This window comes from Alosa pseudoharengus, unplaced genomic scaffold (genome assembly GCF_046254945.1).
Source record: "Alosa pseudoharengus isolate Yale_2024_CS ecotype anadromous, Long Island Sound unplaced genomic scaffold, YU_APseudo_1.1 YU_APseudo_1.1_scf_2, whole genome shotgun sequence".
NCBI classification, from domain to species: domain Eukaryota; kingdom Metazoa; phylum Chordata; class Actinopteri; order Clupeiformes; family Clupeidae; genus Alosa; species Alosa pseudoharengus.
In genome coordinates, this window is record NW_027468663.1 from 26,048,452 (window position 1) to 26,075,237 (window position 26,786).

Below are 26,786 nucleotides of genomic sequence, written 5' to 3' on the forward strand. Positions count from 1 at the left end.
AAGAGGATTTGTGAGATCAGACACTGATGTTGGATGAGAAGACCTCACAATCGCTTAGTTCATCCCAAAGTTGTTTGATGGGGTTGAGGTCAGGGCTTTATGCACGCTGGCACGCTTGATTTGTACTCTATGACAGCAGGCTCTGCCAGTCTCACTGCGCTCTTCAGAATGATCCACTATTTCACTGTTTGTGAATACAGGCTGCGTGACGGTGCTTAATTTGATACATCTGTGGCAATGGTTCTGAATGAACACAGAGATTGGTTTGGAGCCTATGTAAACTTACATGTACATCCATGACTGAAAAAAGTAGCTACAAGTCCCAAAATCTCCACAAGGGGGCACAACGCCCCCATAGCTTGGCAGATTGGCCTTAAACTGATAGTGGGCCCTATCATGACATTCTAGGGCTATATTTTGGGGCACCAGCGCATGGCGTACAGTTCGTTTTTCAGTCGCGCGAAGTTGAATTCGGTATTTTGCACCTTTATTTTTTAAGCATTGCGCCCAGGGGTGTGGCAATTAACAACCTAGGGCGGGCCCTGGCGCGTTCTCTAAAAATCGCTATCATACACCACCTAAACCTGGTCAGAAGTCAATGGCGAGTTGTTCATATGCTATTTTAAGAGCGCATGTCAACAGTCATATTGGCAGGTGCACGCACCATCCTTCTATCATTCATGAACGCACACCAGCGCACGTCCATGCAAAGCATTACAAATTGCACGATTACAATGTTAAACATAATTAGAATAAAGATATTACGAAATACTGTACATCTCATGATGAGTAGTTATTCACCATCATTTGCAAATTGGTAATGACGGTTAAAAGTTATTAGGGGAGAGGCGAGAGACACGTATGGAGCACAGCTGAAGACGCACTGTCACGAGATATAAGCAACTCCTCTGCAGGATAAATGTTGTTTTATTCAGTCATTTGAGCAACATTAGGGTAAGTGTTGCTTTTTCCAGCCTATGTTTTCGATGGTAACCCATTGTCAGTCAATAGTGAAAGTAACTGCATATAACTGTCTTGTCGTTGACTGACTTCCTTGGTGAAGTTAGTTTCACTTTGCCAATGAGTTCAAATAATAGACGAGTGCAAATGCGTGAAGGCTATGCTAAGTTTTAGTAAAGCATGGTTTAAGAATGACTATTCCATACGGTCTCGCAAGCAGCCTCCTTCAAATGCGCCGTTGAATGCCAAAATACCGATGCATTTATCTGACATATCGCGCGTTGCGCCGTTAAAGGGAATGACAGATGTCATTCTCATTGGTTTAAAATGATGTTACGCCCCAAACACACCCATATGACTGATTAAAAGACCTAGGAACACCTTGTTACGCCATGCGCTCCACTTTTGAGGACGAAAACCCTCCCAATGTGAACTGGACATCCTACTAAATTTGAATAGACTTTTGACGAGTGACGATGCACTTTAGAATGTCATGATAGGGCCCTTAAAGTGCATCGTCACTCAAAAGTCTATTAAAATTTAGTAGGATGTTCAGTTCACATTGGGAGGGGTTTCGTTCTCAAAAGTGGAGCGCATGGCGTAACAAGGTGTTCCTAGGTCTTTTAATCAGTCATATGGGTGTGTTTGGGGCGTAACATCATTTTAAACCAATGAGAATGACATCTGTCATTCCCTTTAACGGCGCAACGCGCGATATGTCAAATAAATGCATCGGTATTTTGGCATTCAACGGCGCATTTGAAGAAGGCTGCTTGCGAGACCGTATGGAATAGTCATTCTTAAACCATGCTTTACTAAAGCCTAGCATAGCCTTCACGCATTTGCACTCGTCTATTATTTGAACTCATTGGCAAAGTGAAACTAACTTCACCAAGGAGTCAGTCAACGACAAGACAGTTATATGCAGTTACTTTCACTATTGACTGACAATGGGTTACCATCGAAAACATAGGCTGGAAAATGCAACACTTACCCTAATGTTGCTCAAATGACTGAATAAAACAACATTTATCCTGCAGAGGAGTTGCTTATATCTCGTGACAGTGCGTCTTCAGCTGTGCTCCATACGTGTCTCTCGCCTCTCCCCTAATCACTTTGCAAATGATGGTGAATAACTACTCATCATGAGATGTACAGTATTTCGTAATATCTTTATTCTAATTATGTTTACCATTGTAATCATGCAATTTGTAATGCTTTGCATGGACGTGCGCTGGTGTGGATTCATGAATGATGGTGCGTGCACCTGCCAATATGACTGTTGACATGCGCTCTTAAAATAGCATATGAACAACTCGCCATTGACTTCTGACCAGGTTTAGGTGGTGTATGATAGCGATTTTTAGACAATGCGCCAGGTCCCTCCCTAGGTTGTTAATTGCCACACCCCTGGGCGCAATGCTTAAAAAATAAAGGTGCAAAATAACGAATTCAACTTCGCGCCGGTGAATAACGAACTTTACGCCATGCGCTGGTGACCCAAAATACAGCCCAGTGTATTACCAGAGACTTTATAGAGGACCAAATGACTGTTATTGTCTGACTGCAGGAATGTTAACAAAAGATCTCATTAAAATGCGGTAGGCCTATTTATTAATGACTGATGAAAAATGTTACAATTTGCAATGACTCAGCCATTTTAAGATGGTTGGTATCATATGAGACAGTGACCATGCAATGAGAGGTATGCATTGTCATATATAATAACAACATGGGGATGAAGGCCATTAACAAATCCAAGATTTTTTTTAAATTTTATATAAAAAACACAATAACAACAAACATGCATGAGTCACATCAAATGAAAGGGACAAAAAGAGAGACAATATGTCAATAATTCATTAACTTCAGAGTTCAACATAAATGTAATAATAATAATAATAATAATAATAATAACACACAAGTAAATCAGCTTGACAGTGAAAGCATACATGGCTAAACAATAAAATAAAATAATGCAATAATGTAAACATAATGAAATCATATATTTTACTGTATCTACAATACTGAATGGCTGTAACCCTATTACCTCAACCTATTTTTGCACTGATATAGTTTTTATATTACCTTGTCTACATTATACATTACTCTCTTATTTGTCCATATTTAGACCTTATTCTTGCACTGTTGCACTGTTGTACTACTGCTGGACTACTTTTTGCACCTTCACCATGACACTCACTCTCTTAGAGCACCTTACCATGCACACAGAATTACAGGCCCAGTCCCGGCCCTGTCACTGCAAGCGCCTCATGCTTGATCATCCTTAAGCACACTGTGGATTTTTTAATTTAATTTATATTATATTTATATAATTATATATTTATATAATTTATATAGTTTTCTTATCTTCTACTGTCTCTATTGTACAGTGGAGTCTTGTTATAAGTATATACTTATATTTACTCTTTCTGCTGTAAGTGCATGTTGTGTGTGATGTCTGTACTACTGAGACCTTGAATTTCCCCTTGGGGATCAATAAAGTATCTATCTATCTATCTATCTATCTATCTATCTATCTATCTATCTATCTATCTCCAAGACCTGAAATAATAACTTAGTGTCATGGAATATCCACAAGCATAGTATAACCATCTCTCTCTACTGATATGCTCATGTTCTCTACACATGACATGACATATGATTTTATGGAAGGCGATGACGAAACAAAATAAATGAATCAAATGCTGGTATAACAAAAAGAGAAACATAAAGCACCACATTATAAATAAATGAATCAAATGCTAGTACATAAAGAAAAGAGAAACATAAAAACACCACATTCACAACTGGGGTTTCCATGCAAGTCCCCACACACCACCTGTCAAACACAGGGTGCCACCACAGGCCTCAGAAATCGTTGGATACTGACCGGTGCACAGCTCTCTCCAGTCTCGCCCTGCCGTGGCTGGGCCCTTCGTCCAGCTCGTCATCCTCTGGATCACATTCCTCGGCGCCGTCGTGTGAGTAGCTGTGCTTCATGACCAGGATGCTGCGGCGGCCACTGGGCGTGGTGATGGTGTGGTGCAGGGGGGGGTGGAGGGGCAGGTGAGGGAGCATGGCCTGGCTGTCAGCGTGGGCGGCGGCGGCAGCGGCAGCCTCGCGCAGGCTCAGGTCAGTGCGGCTGCCGTGGGCGCTGGAGGCATGCGAGCCGCAGTGGTGGTCGCGGATGCACTTGGACGAGGAGCGGCGCAGCTTCTGGAAGTCCTGTGGCAGCTCGTCCATCTCAGCGGAGTTGTCGCGGCGCAGTGTGCACAGTTCGTAGTGTGGCGGCTCGAAAGCCTCGTGGAACAGGTTGGGGTCAAAATCATCCCGGCGCACAATGTACTTTTTGCGTGGCTGCTTCATCTGGATAATGCCTGACACAATGAGAAGGATGACCACTACACCACATGTCAAGCCGATGATGGTAACGTTCACATGGTCCAGTTGGTCCAGGACACTTGGTTTCTTCTTTTCTAGAAGAGACCAAGATGAACCCACTTACTGGTGATAGTAAACTCCTTACAACTGGCTTAACAAATCATGGGCAATCATGGGCAACAAACAATTTGGAGAGTGGGTGTGCACATCCAAAGAAAGTTTTCTGCAGGTGCCAGACAATAATGTCAGACAGTGGAAGAAGTGTGGTCTGCACACTGCAATTGCTCCAAAAATATAAACTTTATTACTTTAAAAACATAGCAACGTTTCGATCACCCTGGATCTTCGTCAGGCATGTTGACCTATATTTCTTATGACAAAAGACGTATTTGTGTTAAGATTTCAAATATTCAAAAAACACAAAACCTTTTAGAGCCTTTTAGAGGTCAAATAAAATGTGTCAAGGGGTCCTTCGGAGTGAAAGTGGCCTTTGATGTTGCCTAAGTGTACTATTTTCAGGAATGTCTGACCGTTCAAAGTTACAATTGGACAAAAAGTGAGGACACACTGTGAACATGTCATTAGGAAAACATTCTTGCTCATATGGCATATTTTATAATTTTGCTTTCATGGAAAAAGTCTCTTTTTAATCCATTTATATCATTGTTTTATTTATAAATTATGGAACCCTTCTCTGTTTCAGTCGTAGTTAAGAAGTGCAAAGTGTCATAAATTGGATATAATAATGACCATATGAAATGAGGAAGAGGTGTTACATACACACTATCTTCATATTATTTACAATGTTAATTATTAAACCCGATAACTGTTACAATGTTTTGTCCCGTTTCTCAAAAACTTGGGATATAGGCTAGTCCAATCACTCACAATCTTAAAAGGTATTGCTCTATACATGTATATGATCCATCGATAATGTCTATAATGTGCTTAGTCCAACATAGACGTCATACAATCAAGAATGGTTTATTCAAACGGAAAAGTTACCTTTGCAGCCATTTTCATCCCATGGGTAGACACAGTTCTGTATTCCATTGCAGACAAGGGTGTTATTGATGCACATGTTACTGTGGCAGAAAAATGTGTCTCCTTCACACGGCGCTGGAAAAGGAAGAGTATTGGTGGTTAATTAAGTGTCATTTCAGGTAAAAACGGTGCAATAATTTCCCTAGTAGTGCTAAAACGTTTCAAGCTACAGTGCAAATAAAAGACTTGAGAGCAATAATAAATACTGCTTCAACATACAATACCTATAACCAGAGGATGATGGTGCAGAAGTTTAAGCAGCTGGGATAACAGTGCAGAAATACAAGAGAGTACCAGAGAGATAGTAGATAGTCTCCCATTACCACAAATGTGAGCAAAAAACTCTATTCTCTACATTTGCTACCTTTTATGGTTTTAAACATCATTGTACTTCAATGTTAAGTGCAGGTCAGGCATATTAGGTTTGTTTAGGATCGACACACCCACTATTTAGAGGAGTCTCTCTGGAATCTGCAAATTAGGAAATAGTTTTTCCCTTCAGATACCTTGTGAATATAGGCCCTTGTCTCCAATTACCACAAATGTGAGCATATTAAACTTCATTCTCTACATTTGCTACCTTTTATGGTTTTAAACATCTTTGTGTAAATGGTAAGTGAGTCGGGCATGTTAGGTTTATGAGGTGCGGAGAGGAGGCACTCTCGGAAGAGCTTGGTATTCAAAAGATTCTTGAGGATAGAGTGAGACGCCCATGCTCTGATATCTTTTGCTGGATCATTCTAACATGTGGGAACTACAAACGAAAACAGTGACAGAAAAGTGTTGCAATATGGCTGCCGAGTGGAGGGACTTGCCTAAAAGGACTTTGCTATTAGTAGCCAGCCACTGCCAATATGCACGGGTAATATACCCTTAGGTTAACTGAAAGCCAGATGCACTGGTGCATTCTGGAGCATCTGTAGAGGTTTCACCATACGTGCCGGGAGAATAGTTAGAAGGGTGTTTTCTGGTAAATAGTGTTCCTAAATCACAAGCTCTTTGACAGTATGATTATTGAGGTGTCTGCGCAGGGCATGGACATCAAGCTACCTTTTCATATAATGCACAGCTCCATGTTAGTTAGGCCATTACTTAGTTAAGACACAACCTTTGGAGTTTACAGTCCAACTACTATAGTCTGAGCGAATTAGGGTTGAAGGTGGAAGTAAATACAGCAAAAGGATATTTGGTATCAATCGAACCGTAATTTAATGTAGATTAAGAATTTCAGGTGCCTACAGCACAGATTTGTACCAGAAAAAATATATACAGCTTTGAATGGACCATGGTATAATGATTATTGGGCCAAAATCGTATATTATCACATATAGATATTAGATCAGATTGATATCTCCCATACTGGTAAAAGGATCTTTACCAAACTTGGTGTACTTACTCACCATAAGTTCTTGATGAAATTAGTAGGTGTTTAATGTTTTGGGGTCAAAGGTCCAAATACTGCATGTGAGTTATTTGTGTGTCCCCTTGTAACCTTGACCTTTGACCTTAAGACCTAAATTGTCTTGCCAGCTCTTTGACAACTTATAGTGGGTAAGTAGACCAAGTTTGATGAATATCTTTCAATTGGCTTGGAGATATCAGCTAATATCAAGATGTACTAACATGCGTTTTTGGCCCAAAAATCATTGTACCATGCTCCATTCAAAGCCCTTTTTATTTTTTTCGGTACAAATCTGCGCTGTAGGCACCACAAATTCTTAATCTACAGAAAATTACGATTCAAATGATACCAAATATACTTTTGCTGTATTTACTTCCACTTTTGACCCTTTTCTATGCTAATTCACTCAGACTACTAGTATTCATCATGTCATCAAATGGACTACATTAAATAGGAACTTATACATCACAACAAAAAAAGGCAGTAACACCTCTAGGCCCATATTCACCAAGCATTTTATTTACTGCTCCTAGTCACGATTAATGTTGGTTATTAACATCTCATGTCATGAGCAATGGTTACTTGATCCACATTAACCCTTCATACTGCCAATTCAAACCAAGCCAGTCAACATGGTTCTCAGGTCGTGGCAATAAAGACCAGAGGTCACACCTAGGTCACATCTCAGCAGAGAGACAAGAATTAATACTTAATACGGACCCGTGTCCAACCTATGTGAAGAGTCACCAAGATCTTGCTCACCATATAAGCCACCATTCATATGTGGTTCCTTGATACAGTCTTCTTCATCATAAATACTACAGACCTTTAACAACTTGAACCTATACTCTCACACCAAGGTGATCACTGATACAATGAGAAATGCATGACCATATTTTTATATAGACCTTGATTTTGCATCACTCCTATCTACTCAATTCCAACTACACAAGTAGTACCACCAGCAGATTTGGAGGTCAAAACGATGACTTCCTTGTGACTTGTCTGCGTTCATCTCCAAATGGTTGTTGGTGATTTCACACTTCCTCACCTGCTCTTGCAGGACTGTGTTATAATTTTCCAAAAATTCCTACTGCTGCCACTTCACAATTGGTGACTGAAAAGCCATTCAATCTAAAAGGCCCATACTGTCATCTGGTTAACAACCATATTTGTTGTGGAATCACATAATTCGATTGATTGATTGATTGATTGACTGACCAACTTTGGATGGGAATGTCTGCCATATCAATAGAGCAAATAACAGCACCAACTCACGTTCTTGAAAGGTAGTGAAAAGGATGCGAAAGCGACTCTTTCGACTCCTTTCATCGGCCCATAACCGCACAACGCCAACCTCAGTGTTTAGCATCACGTCAATTGCCACAGTGCTGCAGAACTTGTTCTTCAGGTGCTCCACTGAGCTACTTCCATCATACACAGCCACAAAGTTACGCTTGCACTCATTCGAGTTCTGCATCTCATATTCCAGGAAGCGCAAGAAGATCTATGGGGCAGATATAAAAAACAAACCAACAAAAAAAATTATCTTTTCAAAAATAATAACTTTGCAATGTGTTTTTTTATATTCCTGTATGGATTGTTTGTCCTCAAAACCTAAAATAAAGCACACCAAATTAAATGATAACAAAAAAAATCTAAAACGGAACAGGGATTTTAGGCACTCTGCTTTACATCGTGCCTAACAACACCCCTTAGCTATTCTAAAATCACTGGAAACTACATTCTCTTGGGGCTTATTGCTAATAGATAGTCTTTTAGAAATCTTTGTAATTTTGTTTAAATAATACTACTTGCACTGAAGGACTGTATATACCTGATTCTGCCAGTCCATGTATGTCAGTGTACAAGCATTATATTCATCTATGCCAAATGTGCGAGCCATCAGTAACAAAGGATACAGTAACACATTGAGAGGTAGGGGACAGTTACAGTGAGTTATGTAAGGGCATGCTGAACTGACCTTAGAGTTGGGTGGGGCCCGTATAAACCACCTACAATCCACAGCTTGTGTGTCTAAGGCTTTGGACTCCTTGGATACCTGGATAGATTCTACAATGCCCTCTGGCCCCCCCATCTCAAAGTCACAGTCTGCAAAAAGAAAGATTCTGTGAGTTGAAATGTTGTCTGTGTGTGACTCAGATGGCCATGTGAATTAAAAATGAAACCTACTAGGTAAGGGTGGCAAGGTTCCCATGTCTTTGAAATCAGGATCTGTAAAAAGAGGACACTTTTACATTTCATGGCAAAATAGCAGATGTGTTCCGGTGATAATCAGGATGAGTATAAGTATAAGTATACTCTTTTGATCCCGTGAGGGAAATTTGGTCTCTGCATTTATCCCAATCCGTGAATTAGTGAAACACACACAGTGAGGTGAAGCACACACTAATCCCAGCGCAGTGAGCTGCCTGCAACAACAGCGGCGCTCAGGGAGCAGTGAGGGGTTAGGTGCCTTGCTCAAGGGAACTTCAGCCGTGCCTGCTGGTCGGGCTGAGTGGTGAGCATGCCTAGTGCAGGAGAAGCACAACACTCTTGTTAGCTGAGCTAGTGCAGGAGAAGCACAACACTCTTGTTAGCTGAGCTAGTGCAGGAGAAGCACAACACTCTTGTTAGGTGAGCTAGTGCAGGAGAAGCACAACACTCTTGTTAGCTGAGCTAGTGCAGGAGAAGCACAACACTCTTGTTAGCTGAGCTAGTGCAGGAGAAGCACAACACTCTTGTTAGCTGAGCTAGTGCAGGAGAAGCACAACACTCTTGTTAGGTGAGCTACAGTAGTGCAGGAGAAGCACAACACTCTTGTTAGCTGAGCTAGTGCAGGAGAAGCACAACACTCTTGTTAGCTGAGCTAGTGCAGGAGAAGCACAACACTCTTGTTAGCTGAGCTAGTGCAGGAGAAGCACAACACTCTTGTTAGGTGAGCTTCAGTGTCTGTAACACAAGGAGGATGACGTGATTGAAAATCATAGATTTGACAAGATTAACCACTGGGACAGAATTGGGAGCTGCATGATTATTTGCAGCCTTTGTGATTGCATTCATTCTAATTGTGATTTTGATTAAAAATGAATTGTGCTACCCTAATGAATAACACAAGCAAAAATGTGTTATGACCACATTTATCTACAGTGAAAGTACTTGCCTTCAATGTGTAATAGATTTCTGTTGAAATGATGTTACTACTCTTAATGTTATTTCACAAACCCGAGAGCTGTTCATGAGAGTTATTTGGTAACTACCTTTGACCTTATCACTATCCTCAACATTGGTGCAATCATCCACTTTCTCCTAATAACTGCAACATGGAGGATTAGAGATTCTCCTGAAGCCTCACAATTGAGATTGTATGTGGATTAATAATCCTTGTACCAGCTTCATACAGATTAAACCGCTTCATCCTAGACATGCAAGACAAGATCATTGACTTCAATTCCTCTTCATGATGTGGAATAGTCATTCATTAGTGAATTTCCGTTTGTTATTAATTAAAATGGCTATGTGAAGTCTGATGTGCAATAAAAAATATATATTTCTAAAAAAAAGTAAATATAAATGCTTTGAGGTTTCAATCTAAAAATCATTCACGAATCCTTTCTAATCCTCTCATGTTTTCTTACCTCTGGTTCAGCTCAAAGTGGATTATTCTCAGGGCTGCAGGGATTGGGAGCTTGCATGGTTGTGGAATTTTGAGTTTAGGTAAATTCTAGTGTTTGTCATTTCAAACATTCTGCCAAACACTTTATTATTATAATTATTATTGTTATTATTGTTATTATTATTATTACTACTACTAGGATTGTTGTTGTTGTTGTTGTTGTTGTTGTTGCAGCTGCTGTTTCTCTTGCTCTTGTTGAGTCATTACTCTCCAGTAAAATTCTAAAATGACTGTTTTTATTCCAGGGTTTTGGTGTCCGATGTGCCTGTGTGACGAAGAGCTGAGCAGCATTAAACTAGCATGAGGAACTGACTTCATTCCACATCTCTAGTGCACACTGGCATAACCAGCCTTTCCTTCCTCCACAGTGCTGACCGGTGGGTGAGATGAAGCCACTGTAGCCAGTAAGAGAAATGTGAGCGTGCTAAATGGTGCACAGAGAGTGGACATAGAGTTCTCTCCCAAAGACAAGCTTTCATTAAGTGGGATGAAGAGAGATGACGCTGACCTCCCCCTCAGCTGGTGCACGTGTGCCTGCACTACAAATGCAGACCCTGCACACCAGAGTCCAACACACACACAACACACACACACAACACACACACACACACACACACACACACACACACACACACACACACACACACACACAGACACACACAGAGACACACACACACACACACACACACACACACACACACACACACACACACACACAGAGACACACACACACACACACACACACACACACACACACACACACACACACACACACACACACACTACTACATCAGGCCTATGCCATTCATCAGCACAACATGGAGCTTTTAAACTGTGATTTAAAGATCACTTTTTCCAGATGACCAATGCAGACGTTACTTTTATAAGTCACCTGCTGACTTACCTTGGGTGAAGTTATATCTTGCAGAAAATCCAATTGCCTCCAGTTCGCTGTCAGCAACAAATTTTATCCAAAGGTAGCGTCCTGAGGATCTGACATACATGGGGCTCTCCTGTCCACAGTAGCGGCCGATAATAGGGGAGAAACTGAATGGTCCATCCCGTATTTCAATGTGATCAAATTTACATTCCCAAGAAGGTTCAATAGAATATTTGTCATCAAAGAATAGGTCGATACATTGCCTTGGTGAAGCTAAAAACAAAAAGGCAGATAAGAAATCAGCACATCACACTGCAATGAAGTTGCATTACTATAATTAAAAGGGTTGGAAAGAAGTAGCCTACCCTCAATGATGTAGATACACTCCCTCTCCGCTGGGTACTTCTCTGGGTAGTTGGGGGAGGTGAACTGGCCTCCATCAGGCTCTTTGACCCAGGTGCCACACAGACCCGCTGGAGTCACCCCAGAATTATTTTTCACTGCAACAGACATCAAACTCTCAGCTCTCACGATATTACTCTAAAATGCTGCCCTTATGAGCCAGCTTTGACAGTTAAAGACAAACTTTGTGTTATGTTTTACTTTTTTTTTTTAAACTTCGTGTTTATGTGTTACTTTAACTTCGACTAGTGGCACCAGAGACTACATTAACAGTCTGTTCATTTCCCATTCACCCATGCAGTAAAGGTGAGAAATACTTCATGTATTAATGAAGGCCAGCAGTTGATTATTTTAGTGAGATGTATGCAGAACTAGAAACATTAGCTTACCCGCAGCTCTTTTTGTCTTTCCAGTAAAGCCCAGTTTGATCAGGCTGACAATCACTAACATTGCAGAGGAAGAGAAGGGTATGTTATGAACTAGGCTAGTAATGTAACAATTACCTAAATAGAACATTTTAATTTGGAAGTTGTTTACTTCCCTGAGCGTTGGAAGAAAAAATCATACTAAGTTCTAGATGGCTCCTCGCTCATTTAGATTTAAATCTGGATATAAATTCAAGTATTCTGTTAACCATGGCCTCCACCAAAATATAACCATCTGCGTTTCAGGCAAAACATGATTATTTTTCGGATTACGTCTGAAACTGTATTTTCAATCTTGTGACAAGGGAATTGCTAGCATGTACTGGACATGTACGCCCTGTAAAATCGAAATAAATAAATATTTTTTGCCCATATAAAGTTAAATGAACGCCAGTCAGTTTTCACAAAGAATCGCATTGCTTTGTCGAAGTTGATAGTGTAGGCTAATAATATTATATATAGGTCTCATATACTATATTATGCATGTGGTCATGAGAAATTAACTTACCAATCAACAGTTTGAGCCTGTACATGATCTCTCTCGGCAAAGGTTCCCCACCTTGGCTGTTTCCATGAAACTTTGGCAAAAAAATACGTCACTGGTGAATCCAGACATTTACTTTTACGTTTTGCGCTTCAAACGTAACAGCTTGAAAGCTGAAAGACATGGGAGAAAAAAATCAACGAAGTGAAAGGTACCACTCTATAAAATCGACTGACGAGGAGTGTCGGTATGGTTGTCTGATCTCCATGCCTGTGGAAACCTGTGGTGGGGAAGAGCGGATTAACAAATCCGTCATCATACCGCCTTCGCGCCGCCCTTGAGAGCCTGTCCAGGACAACAGGAAGAAACGAGATGGGCGAGTGGTCGGTTCTGCAATTAGAGCGAATGAGTGGCTCTTGCTTTTGCATGCCGTAATGACCCTCGTGTTGGAGATGCATAATTATTTAAGAGTTCAAATCACTTTGCCCACTCCAACCCAAAACTCCAGTGGGAGAGTTTTGAGAGTGAGCAAGGAAATCTACAGTGTTGAGGAAACTGTTATCTTAATCTGTATTGCATATGGTCAGCAAAAACTTTATTAATTTACTAATTAGCCTATTTCCATTTGCACCTTTTGACCTCATTTGTTCTCCAAGAAAGAATTCAAAGGAGCTGACATTTGATATCATGGATCAAAGATCATCAAAGATCTACTTACTCATTCTGATTTAAGACAGAACAAAGTGTGTGATGCTGTGTCCATGTGTGGTGGTGAAGAGACATATACCTTTGACTTTGCAGTCTCTTCCTGACATGGGAATTTTTCAGATTAGAGATGGGTAAACAATCAGGTCATGCAGAACAGCTGAGAGAGAAAGAGAAAGGTATCTGGTCCCAGATGTCCATCTGCAGCACAGAGGGTGCTGTAATTTAGTCTGAGATTAGACTGACCACCCTATGTTACATCATATGTCAGATCTGAAAAGATACCCATGTGGATGTTTACATGAATGCATCCGCTGTATTCTCTCATATGTACTGATCGACTTCCAATGCTGCCTGCTATGGGGTGTCAAGCCATTGCCATACATTGCATTTATTTCACGCATGTATTGGTATAGGGAAATCAAATCAACATCTGCACAATGTAACCTGAAAAATCCAGTCTTGAGGTGGACTGAGGTGGAGCGTGTCACCAGCTTCAAGTTTCTGGGTGTCCACATCTCTGAGGACCTCTCTTGGACCCTCAACACCTCTACTCTGATCAAGAAGGCTCACCAGTGTCTCTTCTTCCTGAGGAGACGGTTCACCTGTCTCCTCAGATCCTGGTGAACTTCATGGATTGAGAGCACCATCGAGAGCATCCTCACAAACTGTGTCACAGTTTGGTATGGCAACTGCTCTGCCTATTACTGAAAAGCTCTGCAGAGGGTGGTGAAAACTGCCCAGCGCATCACCGGTTCCTCACTCCACTCCATCGAGGCCATCCAGGGCAAGCGATGCTTGCGTAAGGCACTCAGAATCATTAAAGATTACCCAACCCCAACCACAGACTGTTCACCCCACTCCCCTTCTGGAGGCGTTACAGGTCTCTCTGCACCCGAACCAGCAGGTTCAGAGAAACCATCTTTCCTGTGGCTGTCACCCTACTGAACTCTAGCTCTGCATCCTGGTGACAACCAACCAACTAAGCCCCCAACCCCCTGCCCAGCCTCATGCTCCTTGCCTGTTGAGGTGTCCATGACCATGGCAACCTTGTCAGGGACATCAAGGAGGCTGACATCCCCCCCCCCCCATACACTATCCCACCACCCCATCCCACACTATTTATTTACAAATGTACAGACTGTAATTACACTTAATCATAGCCATATCATCCTGCACATACACTTATTCTTACTATTCTTATAATGTTACTGTTTCTGCACTACAATGGTACTGTTACCACACTGCACATAGCTGTACATACTGAATATCCATATTTATAGTTAATATAATAATAATATAATATTATATAAATTATTATAATAATTAGAATTTATAGTTCATAGTTTTTCTTATAATATATTCTGTTAATACACTGCATATATCTACATTATTCTTACTACTGTTATAATGTTACTGCTACTACATTGCTTATATCTGTACATGTTGTTCAAACATTGTTCATATTACATAGCCCTATTAAGTTCTGCTCTTATAAGGTAACTGCTAATACACTGCACATATTTATATTTAGTTTATATTACTCTAAGCCACCTTCTGTAAACCAACTGTATACTATTGTCTACACTGCACTATATTTCTTATCCTGTCTATGCACCACCTGTCTATACTTTGTATATCACATTGCACTTTTCTGCTTTTTTGTACTTCTGGTTAAACGCAAACTGAATGTCGTTGTCTTTGTACTTGTTCTCTGCACAATGACAATAAAGTTGAATCTATTCTAATCGAGTGTAATTCATGTGAGGGGGGATTAAGGCATGTATGGCAACCAGGGGTAGCCTAGGCAACCAGGGTGAGTTTCTTTGTTACATGGCGGATATTTGTTGTTCACCTAGCTTGCTATGGCGAAAAAACAGCGTTGCTGTTTACCTAGCTGGTTAAGGCAAAATCAAAGGAATACGTCGCCCTCCAGTTGGTGGGTCGGCAGGGATGTCCAGTCACTGTCCATCTTCTCCCGATTCCCACAGCCTGTTCCAGAGCCAACCAGAAGCTCTAGCTGCCTCCTCTTACTTGTGAGTACCAGTCTTCCTCTCCCTCCCTACTAATCCCATAGTGGTAGCCTAAGCATTTTCCACAACAACTGTTCTGGGAAACCCATATTGCCAACCTTCACTGAGAATAGCCAGGCCTGCCACCCTTGTCCGCCTGCACTGCAGGACCAGGCCCTGGTACTTTGTGGCTTCCCACTATCAGGCCTCTTTGTATCCGCCTTCCCCCAGGAGTTCTCACAGGAGGATCTTCTTTGCCTTCTCTGACCACATGACTATGTCTGGCCTCAGGGATTTTTGAATGACACAGGGCCAGTGTAACTTTGTTCCCAAGTCCACTCTCATCTTTGATGACTGAGCCAGCTGCAGCAGGCTCTTCTTGGTCTTCTTGGAGGAAGGTGTCTCTTCCCCCTCCCTGGTGAACTGGATGGATGATGAGGCTGGTCTCTCGTGGGTCCACTGCATTCTCAGTCTTTCCTGTTCCAAGATGTCAGCCAGTGTTCTAAGGACCTCGTCATGGCGCCATCTGTATCTTCCCTGGCAAAGTTTCGCCAGTTTGTGCACTTATTAGCCTCTCTCTCCACACGTGGGTCCTCTGTCAATTCCCACCTGTGCAGGTTTGTTGGTTTTGGTGGAGTTTCACACACTGAACTGAGTAAGAAATATGCTGAAGGGTTCCAGTCTCCAAAGTTTAGGACACTTGATGGTTCACTTTGGCAGTTGACATATGCCCATACTCTTCCATGTGTTGGACCTTGGCTTAACATGTATCTCCTCTGCTTCTGCCTTGGGTCTGCTCTGACATATGCCACTGTTGTCCCATTACTCCCGGATATAGGATTTCAGTTGCTCAACAGTATGGGGTATTCTTCATGTTTTTCATTCCATTATGCACCCAATTTGACAAATCTGGATTACATACAGGCCATTTTTGCACCTTGACTCTTCCTCTATGGAGAATTACTTTTCTTTTTAAATATGTGCAGAATTAATTTTGCCATTGTTTTCCTGAAATGTTCAAGTTCTTCCCTGGAAAAGACATTGCCTGGAATCCTGGTTGCTCAAAACCAGTATATATCATTCAGAATTGATTGTGCTTTGCCAAATGTGCAAGATGCCCATGCTGTAGGCATTAATGCTCCTCGACACCGCCATAAATGTTGGTTTCGAACTGAGCACTAAAACAAGTTGGATAGTTGTGATATTTGGATAGGCCCTCTCCTCTTTAGCCCAGATGAGTCCATGAATTCCAAAAAGAATGGCACATTTTTATTGGTCTGACCGCAGGACCCTTTTCCACGTTGCCTCAGTTCATTTTGGGATAAGATAAGACAGTGTTATTTTCTGTATCATGTCTCAATACAATTTTGGCTGTTTTGGCTGTTACAATTTTGGCTGTAGTTTTTTAATCAAACTGTGCACAGAGACAATAGTTATCAGAGGTGTTCCTGAGTCCATACAATGTCAGGTCTGGAAACAGGTCTGGTGTTGATGCAGTGCCATCTGAGGTCCAAAAGACCATGGCCATCCAATTTGTTTTTCAGCTCTTTCCCTTGTTTGCAAAGATTTGTCTGGATTCTCAGATTTTTTTAACAATATTATGTCCTGTAGATGATGAACTCCCCAGATACTTTACAATTTCATGTTAAGCAATAAAATTACATTGTGCACACAGGTTTACACAGAGTGATGAATACATCTTTACTTCTAAGAGACCCTGCCTCTCTGGGATGCTATTTTTCATACCCAATTATGTTGCCAGTTACCCTGATTAGTTGTGAAACATTCCTCCTTTTGTTTTCTTTATCATTACACAACTTTTCCAGCATTTTGTTACCCCCGTCCCAACTTTAATTGAAACATGTTGCTGGTATCAAATTCAAAATTAACATATATTTTCCATGAAATAGTCAAATTTGTCTTTTTCAACATCTGATACGTTGTCTGTGTCCTTTTTGCTAATATGAGTTTAAGAGATGTGCATATTATTGCATTCTGTTTTTATTCATATTTTACACAACGTCCCAACTTTTTCTGTTTTGGGGTTGTACTCAAAATTGATCACACTTGTTTCAAATGATGTGAACCAATATAATCTAGTTCAGAGTGTAAACAGGCTGCTGAACACTGTGTTTTCCATTTTTTGATGTAGTGTATGACTGCTCAGTAGTGTTTCATTTTGACTGCTTTGTGAGGCGATCTGAAGACAGTGTTTGGTTTGAGCACAGGTACAACTGTTTTGAGATTGGGATTTGTGTTTATAGCTTTGAGAAAAGGGTGGCAGGTTTCAAAAAGTGTTTTGGCAATTGTGAAAAACTGTAAGTACAATGTTTGAGGGAACACAACAACACCTCATGCAGACGGTACTGAAAACCACTAGATGGGGCAAGCGATGTTTATGATCACCTGACAAGAGACAACTTTACTGTCATCTTTGGGGACAGATCTATGCAATCTATGCCAGGTCTATGCAACAAATGAATTGTGGTATCAATACACTTTTTAAAAGATGTTTTACCAATTGCTATAATTTTCACTAATACGCAAATAAGAGAGGGCAGTATGCTGAGGGTGCTACAGTGTTAAAGGGCGAGCGAGAGAGAGCGAGAGAGAAAGAGAGAGAGAGAGAGAGAGAGAGAGAGAGAGAAAGAGAGAGAGAGAGAGAGAGAGAGTAGTTGGTTGCAGCAGGTGCTTGCGCTGTTACTTGTCTCCGAAGACTGGTCGTTACACATTTTGAGCAAAACGCTGTTCCTTCACTATGATGGAAGGTCACGATACTGGATTGTTTCCGTTGTGGTTGGCATCCTCTCTGCTTCTGGGATGTGGTGTTAGTCTTTCTTTGGGGCAGAATGAAACAGAACCAGTGGTTTTGGAGGGGAAATGTTTGGTGGTATGTGACTCGAACCCCTCCGCAGAAGGAGGGGTAACATCATCCTTCGGAATATCTGTTCGGGCTGCCGGAGCCAAAGTGGCGTTTTCTGCGGTCAGAGGAACGAACCATGAACCTTCAGATATGAGCAACCAATCTATGACCATCTACTTCGATCAGGTTATTATCTTCCGGCAACCTTTCTTGTGTTGTTTATTCTACAAATGAAGCATCTCCAGCTCCAAAATGTATTGTTTCCAGTAGGGTTGTATATGTTTAATTATGTCTTCATCTTGTTTAGCTACTTTTTACGTAAGTGGTGAATGTTGATTGCCAAAACCACACTCGCCTAACATGGACAGGCGATGGTGAGAGTAACACAGACATGCTCTTTCACACCATTACAGGTACTTGTCAACATTGGTAATCATTTCGACCTCAGGTCCAGCGTATTCCTGGCACCAAGAAGAGGGATATACAGTTTTAGTTTCCACGTTGTGAAGGTTTACAATCGACAGACTATACAGGTGGGTACAGGACAGGACACGATTGATCTTAGCCTACTTAGGTCTATACAGTGTAAACTCAAGTCCAGTAGATTCAACCGAAAGTTAACACTTTCCCCTCAAATACCTAGGTGAATCTGATGCACAACGAGTACCCAATTATCTCAGCTTTTGCTGGCGATCAGGACGTGACACGTGAAGCGGCCAGCAACGGAGTTCTCCTTCATTTGGAGCGCGAAGACAAGCTGTACCTGAAACTGGAACGAGGGAATCTGATGGGTGGATGGAAATACTCTACATTCTCTGGTTTCCTCGTATTTCCACTCTAATTTCACAATCTGTTATAACATTTCTGTTGTGCAACTCTCTCTCTGAGCTCTCCGTGTGAATTCGGATAACGTCTAAGGATTTTATTATATTGAATGACTTTGCTTTTCCATAATGAAGACATCCTCTGAAACACCAACATATTAAAGACACAGTGAAAGCGCATGTAATGCTGAAAAACTTGCTTTAATACAAGTTGGTAGGCAGATATGGGATGATTACGAGTCGTGTTTATTTTGATCATGTTAAATTCTGTTTCATTCTTTTTTTTCAGACCTATATTTTGATGTTTTTTTGTTTTTGTTTGTTTGTTTAATAACACGGTAGGGTACAGGTATTTTTACAGTCTCGGTTGATTCGTAGTCTTAACCTATTCAGTGTCAGTTAGTATTCAAAACACATGCATTTTATACTTGAATGTAATTATGAAAAGTAGCATTAGGAATGTAAAGAGTTGTTTTATTGCTTGATGTTATCAATGTTTTACATAGCCTAATCGTAAGCCAAAGTCATTAAAAACAAATAATTAGCTAAAGCCCTGTCCATGGTGCTGAAAGCGCCCGTGATATTTTCAGTTTAAAAACCCGTGTTGCAAACAACATTACACACTTGAGGCCATTTAAAATCATCTCTAGTCTACTTCAGCAAAGTATCGCCTGCAAAGAGCTGTTAGTATGACCACAACTGAGTTATCTAGGCCTACGCTGGAAAAAATCCGAGCATGATGTCTTAAAAAACGAATTAGTTTCCAACTATTTTGTGTAAATATGTGTAAGACAACCTATATTCTGTAGCAACTACATCTACTCTCAAGGTAGAGGACAGGTATCTCTAACAGTCTTACTGTATAAGTTGGATGGATGCCAAAACTGGGATTGGCCCTTGCATGTGCACCAATCAGGCTCCTCATAATTGAAAATTCAAACCTCAGGCAAAGTTCATTATGGATTCGATGGGATATTGTACTCTTGGAACTCAGCATGGTTTCAGACAAGCACATATCCTGTCTGTTGTGTGTGTTACAGTAATAATGAGGTAAATAGTATGACTACAGGCAATCAAAGGTGTTCAAAACATGCTGAAAGTGATTGAGGCTGTCCTCCTGCGGTGATGATCAGGTCTGCAGGAGTGCTACTTACTTCACAATTACAATCGATTCCTTGAAAACACTGAACTTTAAGGACAAGCTTTGTTTAAAACAGTATTTTTTAAATTATTGTATTGTATTGTTAGTTATAATCGTTGGTATCCTTTTCCTGTGTAATGTAGTCACTTCAAAAATGCGTGGATGAACCTCCCATAACTATATTTGTCTTGGTAAATGGATGAGAGATGTCATGGAAGCTGTCACTGATACTTTGAGTAAGAGTGAGACACTGACACTGGTGCAGCTACAGCATCATCATGAATATCTACTGTGAGCAGAGCTTAGATAGAGTCTAAAAGCAGGTCAGACAGAATCTGGTGTGTCTCTCAAGCAGTTGTTTTAAAGACAAACACACACACACACACACAAATATTATCACTTACATACAGACAGATATGAAAACACACACACATTCACACAAATGTTCCTACACAAGCTCTAAGACTCTCCCTCTCTCTCTCTCTCTCTCTCTCTCTCACTCACACACACACACACACACACACACACACATGCTTCAACGAAATGCAACAAGATCAAGTGAAAAACAGAAATAATTTTCCACCTGCAGAGTGTGCATAGAGTGGAAAGGAGTGCCTAACATTCTCCTCCAGGGATTCGCAGATGCACACAATGAGCCTTGGGTTGTGCTGTGACACAGTAGCATCTGAGCATCTTCTGACAGGAGGACTATCAATGAGTCTACGCACCTCTGAACACCAAGGATATTCCCAGATTTATTTTCTACTGGCATAGGAGGACAAGGCGCAGAACAAGGAGAGTTATTACCATGGGCACAATTAAAAACTGTATAGACAGCACTCCTGGAGATAAAATGCAAATTTGATGAGGCTTGGTAACAACGTAGGCGTTCGGTGTTAAATTGCGCAAGGAACATTGCAAGGGAGGCTCTTGAGAGAAGACGCAAACACATTTTTTCTGTTATGACGATGTGGACTATGGACCCAATCACACCTGTGAAACTATCTTTACACTCCTCAGTTGTCTGTATTATCCAAATCACATTCCTGTCCCTTTGTTTGCTGTGTTAAAGCAGAGTGTTGTTTTCCGGCTTGTTGATTTTTCTCTATCAGCTCTGATCGTGTGTGCTCCATCGCCGCTGTAAACGATCTGTGTCCCCTGACAGTCTCCTGGTCTGGTTCAAGTAAAGATGGCCCAAAGGCTAAAAGCTGTCTGAATCTCTTTACTGACCTTTCTTTTTCAGGAGGATGATTAAAACTGAACACATGAGTCAAGCAGACACGTTGGTGCCAGGTCACTTCACATGACTTTGAATTGGGGGGAGAAAATGCAGATTGCTCTGGTTCAAACTTTCTGTTCTCTTTCTCCTCAGCCAGAGGAAACGCTCCCTCTGCCCTTGCTTCTTTCTGTGGTTTGTCTTTAGACTGTTTGACCTTATTTTTCACAATGCACTGTGGTCCTACATTATTATTATTATTATTAGTAGTAGTAGTAGTAGTACTGTAGTAGTAGTAGTAGTAGTAATATTAATATTATTATTATTATTATTACTATTACTATTACTATTATTATTTTCAGAACACAAAATATCAGTTCAAGAGACATTTAGACATTGCTTAATGTCTTCATAGTTGTAGTGATACTTTTGGGAAGCAGAGTAATTACAAGTTTATTATCACTCTACACCTCACCCCTCTCAATCCTTATTCTCATTCTACATGTGTGTCTAGTAATGTCAAGTTTCCATGGCGGTACAGAATGGCCTCAGGTTCACATATATTATCATAGAATACAGTGCATTTGGCCTCAGGTTCACATACATTATCATAGAATACAGTGCATTTGGCAAATATCAACTGCCCTGGAATGTGAGCCCCTTCCTCTGAGTGGATGCAAGAAAAAGGTGTTGTTGTGCAGTGTGCTGCCTCTCTATCTGGATGCATCCTGCCATGCTCCCTCTGTGTTGTACTCCTGTGTACTACCTGTGTACTGCAGCATGTGTTGCACTGAGGAATGCAAGTCCAATCAGCACGGCCTCCCACAGAGCTGGCTCCCGTGAGGAAGAGACACTGCTTATTAAGAGAAATAGAAATGAGAGGAGACACTCAAAATAGACCTACTGTAGCTTCTACTGGATTCCAGTTTTGTTCTTTTCTGGGGCCTTCCTGGACTTGCAGTGTTCTGACGCTTTAACATAGTTTAGAAAATGCTGATTGCATCTTTGAAAATGGATCACGATAACATGCTTGAACACAGTGATATGCTGATATAAAGCTTGGCACATGCTACTGATGAAAAAACAAAGCTAACTTTAGGCTTCAGCTGCTGTTGTGCAAAAAGCAGTACTTTCTCTTTTGCCAGACAGACATCTTTCGCCTTCTTTAGCCAAGTGGCCCACAGTCAATTAAAAATAAAAAAATAAAATAGATAAATCCCTTTTGCCAAGATAACTCCTGACTAGTAATGACTATGAAAAATGTTCCCATTCCCGCGGCTCAAAATAACTTCAAAATGACAAAGTAACTGAACAAAGCTAGGGTGTGAACTTATATATAATGCCAACAGACTTTTGAATTCATCTACAAATATTTTTCATCATCTCAAGGTGTCACTCTTGCACACCCACGCACACACACATATACTCACCCCCCCTCCCCCCAAACACACACACACACACACACACACTGTGCGCTGTGCTTCCGTGCTCAGATGGTGAAAGCGATAGCATACTCCCCCATGTGCGCTCAGCTGAGGGCCTTTGATGTCCGCCCTCTCTGCGGGACGCCTGCTGGGAGATGGGCAGTGAGTGAGCACAGGCCCAATCTGTGACCCACTGACACCTGGCACTCGCTGGCCCGTAATCATCCTGAAGCCTGGACATGGGTGCAGATCCGCCCCGTCGCCCGGCGAGAGGGGAAGTGTCCTCTCCAGAAGCCCTGACTGATCTCTCACCAGAGAGACCTCCTTGCTGCACGCTGCGCTTAGAGCCGGCTGTTGGTTGATGGCCATTAATATTCAAGGCGCACTAGAATATTAAGATTTAGAAGAGGCTCAGAGCACACATGTGCAAATGTTTTGCTAACCCAAACACCCCCATGAGTATCTTTGTAATAGATACTAGTGTCAGAGCAGTAATGGTTGCTATAGGGTTTGCGCAATCACCGGTTAACAGTAAACAGTCAACAGTTAACACTGAACTGGCTCAAGGTGTACCTGAAATGCTACCATTAATCTTCAGTCCTGTGAAGAGACACATTATCCATTAAGTAAACATCCAGTGGTGAGGTAAGAAAGTACATTTGAGCAGTGTGCTGTTATAATTCTAAAGGTTTTCAGTAATATCAGTTGTAACAGGTGAACATTTTGGTCGGTGGATCTGTAGATGGATTGAATTGTAGATAATAATAGTAGTAAAGAGATGAAATTGGTCACACTTTACTTTGATGGTCTCCTAAACTATTTACAGAGTCTCCGATTGTCTCCTAAACTATCTACTGCGGCTCTGATTATAAACAAGGTATTTGTTGACACTCTAAGCAGACTATACTAGTAAAGTGTTTTTCTAGCAAACAAGTCTTTGGCATGCACCATAACACAACCAAGCCATCAAGTTAGTTAAAAGCCAAAGACCAAAAGAGACAGCCTGTCTCTCCTAAAAAGCATTTGAATAAGCAGACAACTTTTCAGACACTGATGAGCGTTTCATGCAAAATTCAGAAAGCAATGATTTATACCTCATTATCACAGTTATCAATTCAGTGCCTGTAGTGTAGACGTATCCATAATATTCACAAAATGTTTTTTTCTTGCAACTTCAATTATAAAACTGGTAGAATTTGTTATCTCTGAATGGGAGAGTCAGTGAAACTCAATGACAGTAAAATCTCTCAGATAATACTCTGATCTAAATTACCTTTCTTAGTTCAGAGATGTCTATAATCCAATCCCTTTCAATCCATGTTTAATGTGAATTTATAGTCACCATATTTTCTGTGCTTATCAAAGTTGATTGGAAGATTTTGAGCACAAGCCAAGTAACCTGATACATGCTTCTATTTTTATATTTCTTTAATCTTTTTTTACATTTAGTGGTCCAGGTCACTTCACAAATTGTAAGCACAGTCATCAACTGTTTATTCAGTGAGGTGAGAGGGTCTTGTGGTGCATGCCCCAAGCACATGCAAACCCAGAGCGGTTTAGTGTGAGTAATGCTTTGTGCATTGCTCAATCAAGTAGTGTGTTTGCATCTTTACTGTATGAAAGATGATAGACTTGATGAATATATTCAAGTAGAACACATTTTTTAAATAGCATGATGCACAGTTCAGCCCAACTGTAAAACACAGCAATCCTTTATCTCATATATTTTATTCAGTCTTTGTAGTGTTCAGCTTCCTGTGATGCTCATGTCCTATTAGCTCATTACACTTTGAAAAGCACCATTTCAATGCAGGCATGACTACCTGCAAGTTCTTTAGAAACACTGGTTGCCATGTGATTTTGTGAATGTTTTTTATCATGTGATGCATTTAACACAGTAGTACAAAAGCTCTTAGTCTGCACATCATTGTGTCTTCATTAAAAAAAAAACTCCACTTAGGCTGTTCTTTAATCGGGGGAGCATACGCATCGTTTATTTTACAGTCAGGACAACACATTTGCCTGCTGATGAACAGCTTGAGAGTGGAGAAGATGTCGTCACACTGTGTCTATGATAGTGGGTTTTTATGGCACTTTATGGATATCCTGGAGGTTGTTAGCATTCCGTTAGGCCTATGCAATTTGCATAGGCATGGACAAGACAATGTTGTTTTGATGAAGTTGGCCAGCTTATTTTAAATGCATTAGGTGCTACGTTCTGGATCCCATCTGTTTAATTACTTGTTTGAGAATCAGCTCTAATTCAATCAATTTCATTGCAAACAATTTCAAATTTATGGGCGGAGCGTAAGTCGTACGTCTTCTTAATGGCCTAGAATTACTTTTTGACACTTTTGGAAAAACAAAAAGTTCTTCAACAAAGGCAATGTACCAGTAGTAAATGTAACAGCACGACCTTGTCTGCATTAACATGTCAGTGTGCCATGTCTCCAGAAGTGTGCAGAAGTGTGCCATGTCTCCAGAAGTGTGCCATGTCTCCAGAAGTGTGCAGAAGTGTGCCATGTCTCCAGAAGTGTGCCATGTCTCCATACCTCTGGTCGTCTGCTCATCATGTCATTCTGTGACACCACACTTTCTGCTCTTTGCCAGTGATTATTTGTAATAGTATGCATTTGTGTGACATTCACAACCTGAGTAACTACTAAGTAAACAGTCTCTTCATAGGCGGCCAGTGAGTGCCCATAATCACTCAGAGCACAATCTAATTGCTCCCTGGTTTTCAAGCCTCTTAACTGGAGATGGAGAGATCTCCTTCGGGAGCAATTGGCTGGTTCTCTTCAGACTTGGATGCCAGCAGTTATGATATTTTCACTTTGAGAGTTGTCAGTGGCTGCCTGTAAATAATAAATAGGAGCATCTGTTGGATCCCATTATTTAGCCTTTACCTTCTTCTCATTAATTCTGCCAGTTCAGTCTTCAGAGTTGTTTGCTCTCCTATAGAGAAGCAGGCCCAGAGGGCTGTGGGACTGGTGAGATATGTAAACAACATTTCACACAAGAAGTGGAGAGGATTTAATGGAATTAAATTGTGTCTTTGCCAAACTACTGTACTTGTGAGTGTTGAGATTGTTGTTGTTGTTGTTGTTGTTGTTGTTGTTGTTGTTGTTGTTGTTTGCATGTGGGGAGCACAAACAGGAGAATAACAGAGACAGAAAATGTTGCCTGATCTGCTCTATGCCAAACAGAGCTCTCAAATGTGGCTTTGCCATAGTTAAGCAGAAAATGTCATAATTTGTTATGAAACAACCTTTTTTGCTCATGAAAGGTAAATGTAGCCTTTCTTGGATTCGACCTATGCTCTTCTGAAATGTGTAGATTCTGGATTTTACATTCAATATCAAATGGTAACAAAATTATACATTTATACTATCTTATATTTAACTAACCAAGATACAGATTTTACCTAGATAGCATTGGTGCATCTATAAAAATCATTATCTCTTTTTCATAGAACACAAATAATGTGGAGCTCACATTTGAATTTCATGAAGCCCGAAGGCAAGGCCTCAGCAAATACTGATGAAAGTGCTGAAAGATTGAAGAGGGCTGACTGCTTAATCAACTGTAATGACATACACAAACATTTCATACCAATACACACATTCATACCTGTACACATATTAAAAACAGCAAAGACCATGAGTGATGCTGAAAAAATACCTAAAGATTCCATTTTCATGCTATATTACACCAGGGCCTCAGGCATCAGCATCTTTGATCACTGAATGATCTCTATTATACTGGGAAGATGTGTCGCAAAACTGAAAAAAATCCGTAAATTCTGGAGTCTTTCTCAGATGGAGTTATTCAACAAACAGGGCAACAGACAGGGCAGCAGACTCCAATTGTAAGTAAGTGTGGCATCAAAAGGGAGTCTGAAGCTGTACATTGAGTTACTTTAAGACCACAGGTGCTCTCTGTCC

At 40.9% G+C, this 26,786-nt stretch overlaps 2 protein-coding genes across 2 annotated transcripts; one reads left to right on the forward strand and one right to left on the reverse strand.

Moving 5' to 3' along the window:
* Positions 1 to 3,831: 3,831 nt before the first annotated feature.
* Positions 3,832 to 12,706, reverse strand: LOC143135174 (neuropilin and tolloid-like protein 1). The gene is made up of 9 exons (XM_076295899.1): positions 12,682 to 12,706; positions 12,138 to 12,191; positions 11,712 to 11,846; positions 11,371 to 11,619; positions 8,984 to 9,025; positions 8,775 to 8,902; positions 8,069 to 8,297; positions 5,350 to 5,463; positions 3,832 to 4,439 (listed from the first exon to the last, which is right to left on the reverse strand). The coding sequence occupies exons 1-9, from the start codon at positions 12,704 to 12,706 to the stop codon at positions 3,832 to 3,834; spliced, it is 1,584 nt and encodes a 527-aa protein (XP_076152014.1).
* A 5,429-nt stretch (positions 12,707 to 18,135) lies between these two features.
* Positions 18,136 to 19,079, forward strand: cbln2a (cerebellin 2a precursor). The gene is made up of 3 exons (XM_076295901.1): positions 18,136 to 18,423; positions 18,651 to 18,770; positions 18,881 to 19,079. Exons 1-3 carry the CDS (start codon positions 18,136 to 18,138, stop codon positions 19,076 to 19,078), a joined length of 606 nt encoding a protein of 201 aa, XP_076152016.1. The 3' UTR covers position 19,079.
* The last annotated feature ends 7,707 nt before the right edge of the window (positions 19,080 to 26,786 follow it).

Excerpts from the sequence above, each read along its gene's own strand:
- LOC143135174 (XM_076295899.1), bottom strand. The coding sequence starts at position 12,706 with ATGTACAGGCTCAAACTGTTGATTG. Across the intron at positions 12,192-12,681 it reads CAGGCTCAAACTGTTGATTG|TGATTGTCAGCCTGATCAAA; the intron begins GTAAGTTAATTT and ends CTGCAATGTTAG. Across the intron at positions 8,298-8,774 it reads GGGCCCCACCCAACTCTAAG|ATCTTCTTGCGCTTCCTGGA; the intron begins GTCAGTTCAGCA and ends TCTGCCCCATAG.
- cbln2a (XM_076295901.1), top strand. The coding sequence starts at position 18,136 with ATGGAAGGTCACGATACTGGATTGTTTCCGTTGTGGTTGGCATCCTCT. Across the intron at positions 18,424-18,650 it reads TGACCATCTACTTCGATCAG|GTACTTGTCAACATTGGTAA; the intron begins GTTATTATCTTC and ends ACACCATTACAG. Across the intron at positions 18,771-18,880 it reads ACAATCGACAGACTATACAG|GTGAATCTGATGCACAACGA; the intron begins GTGGGTACAGGA and ends TCAAATACCTAG.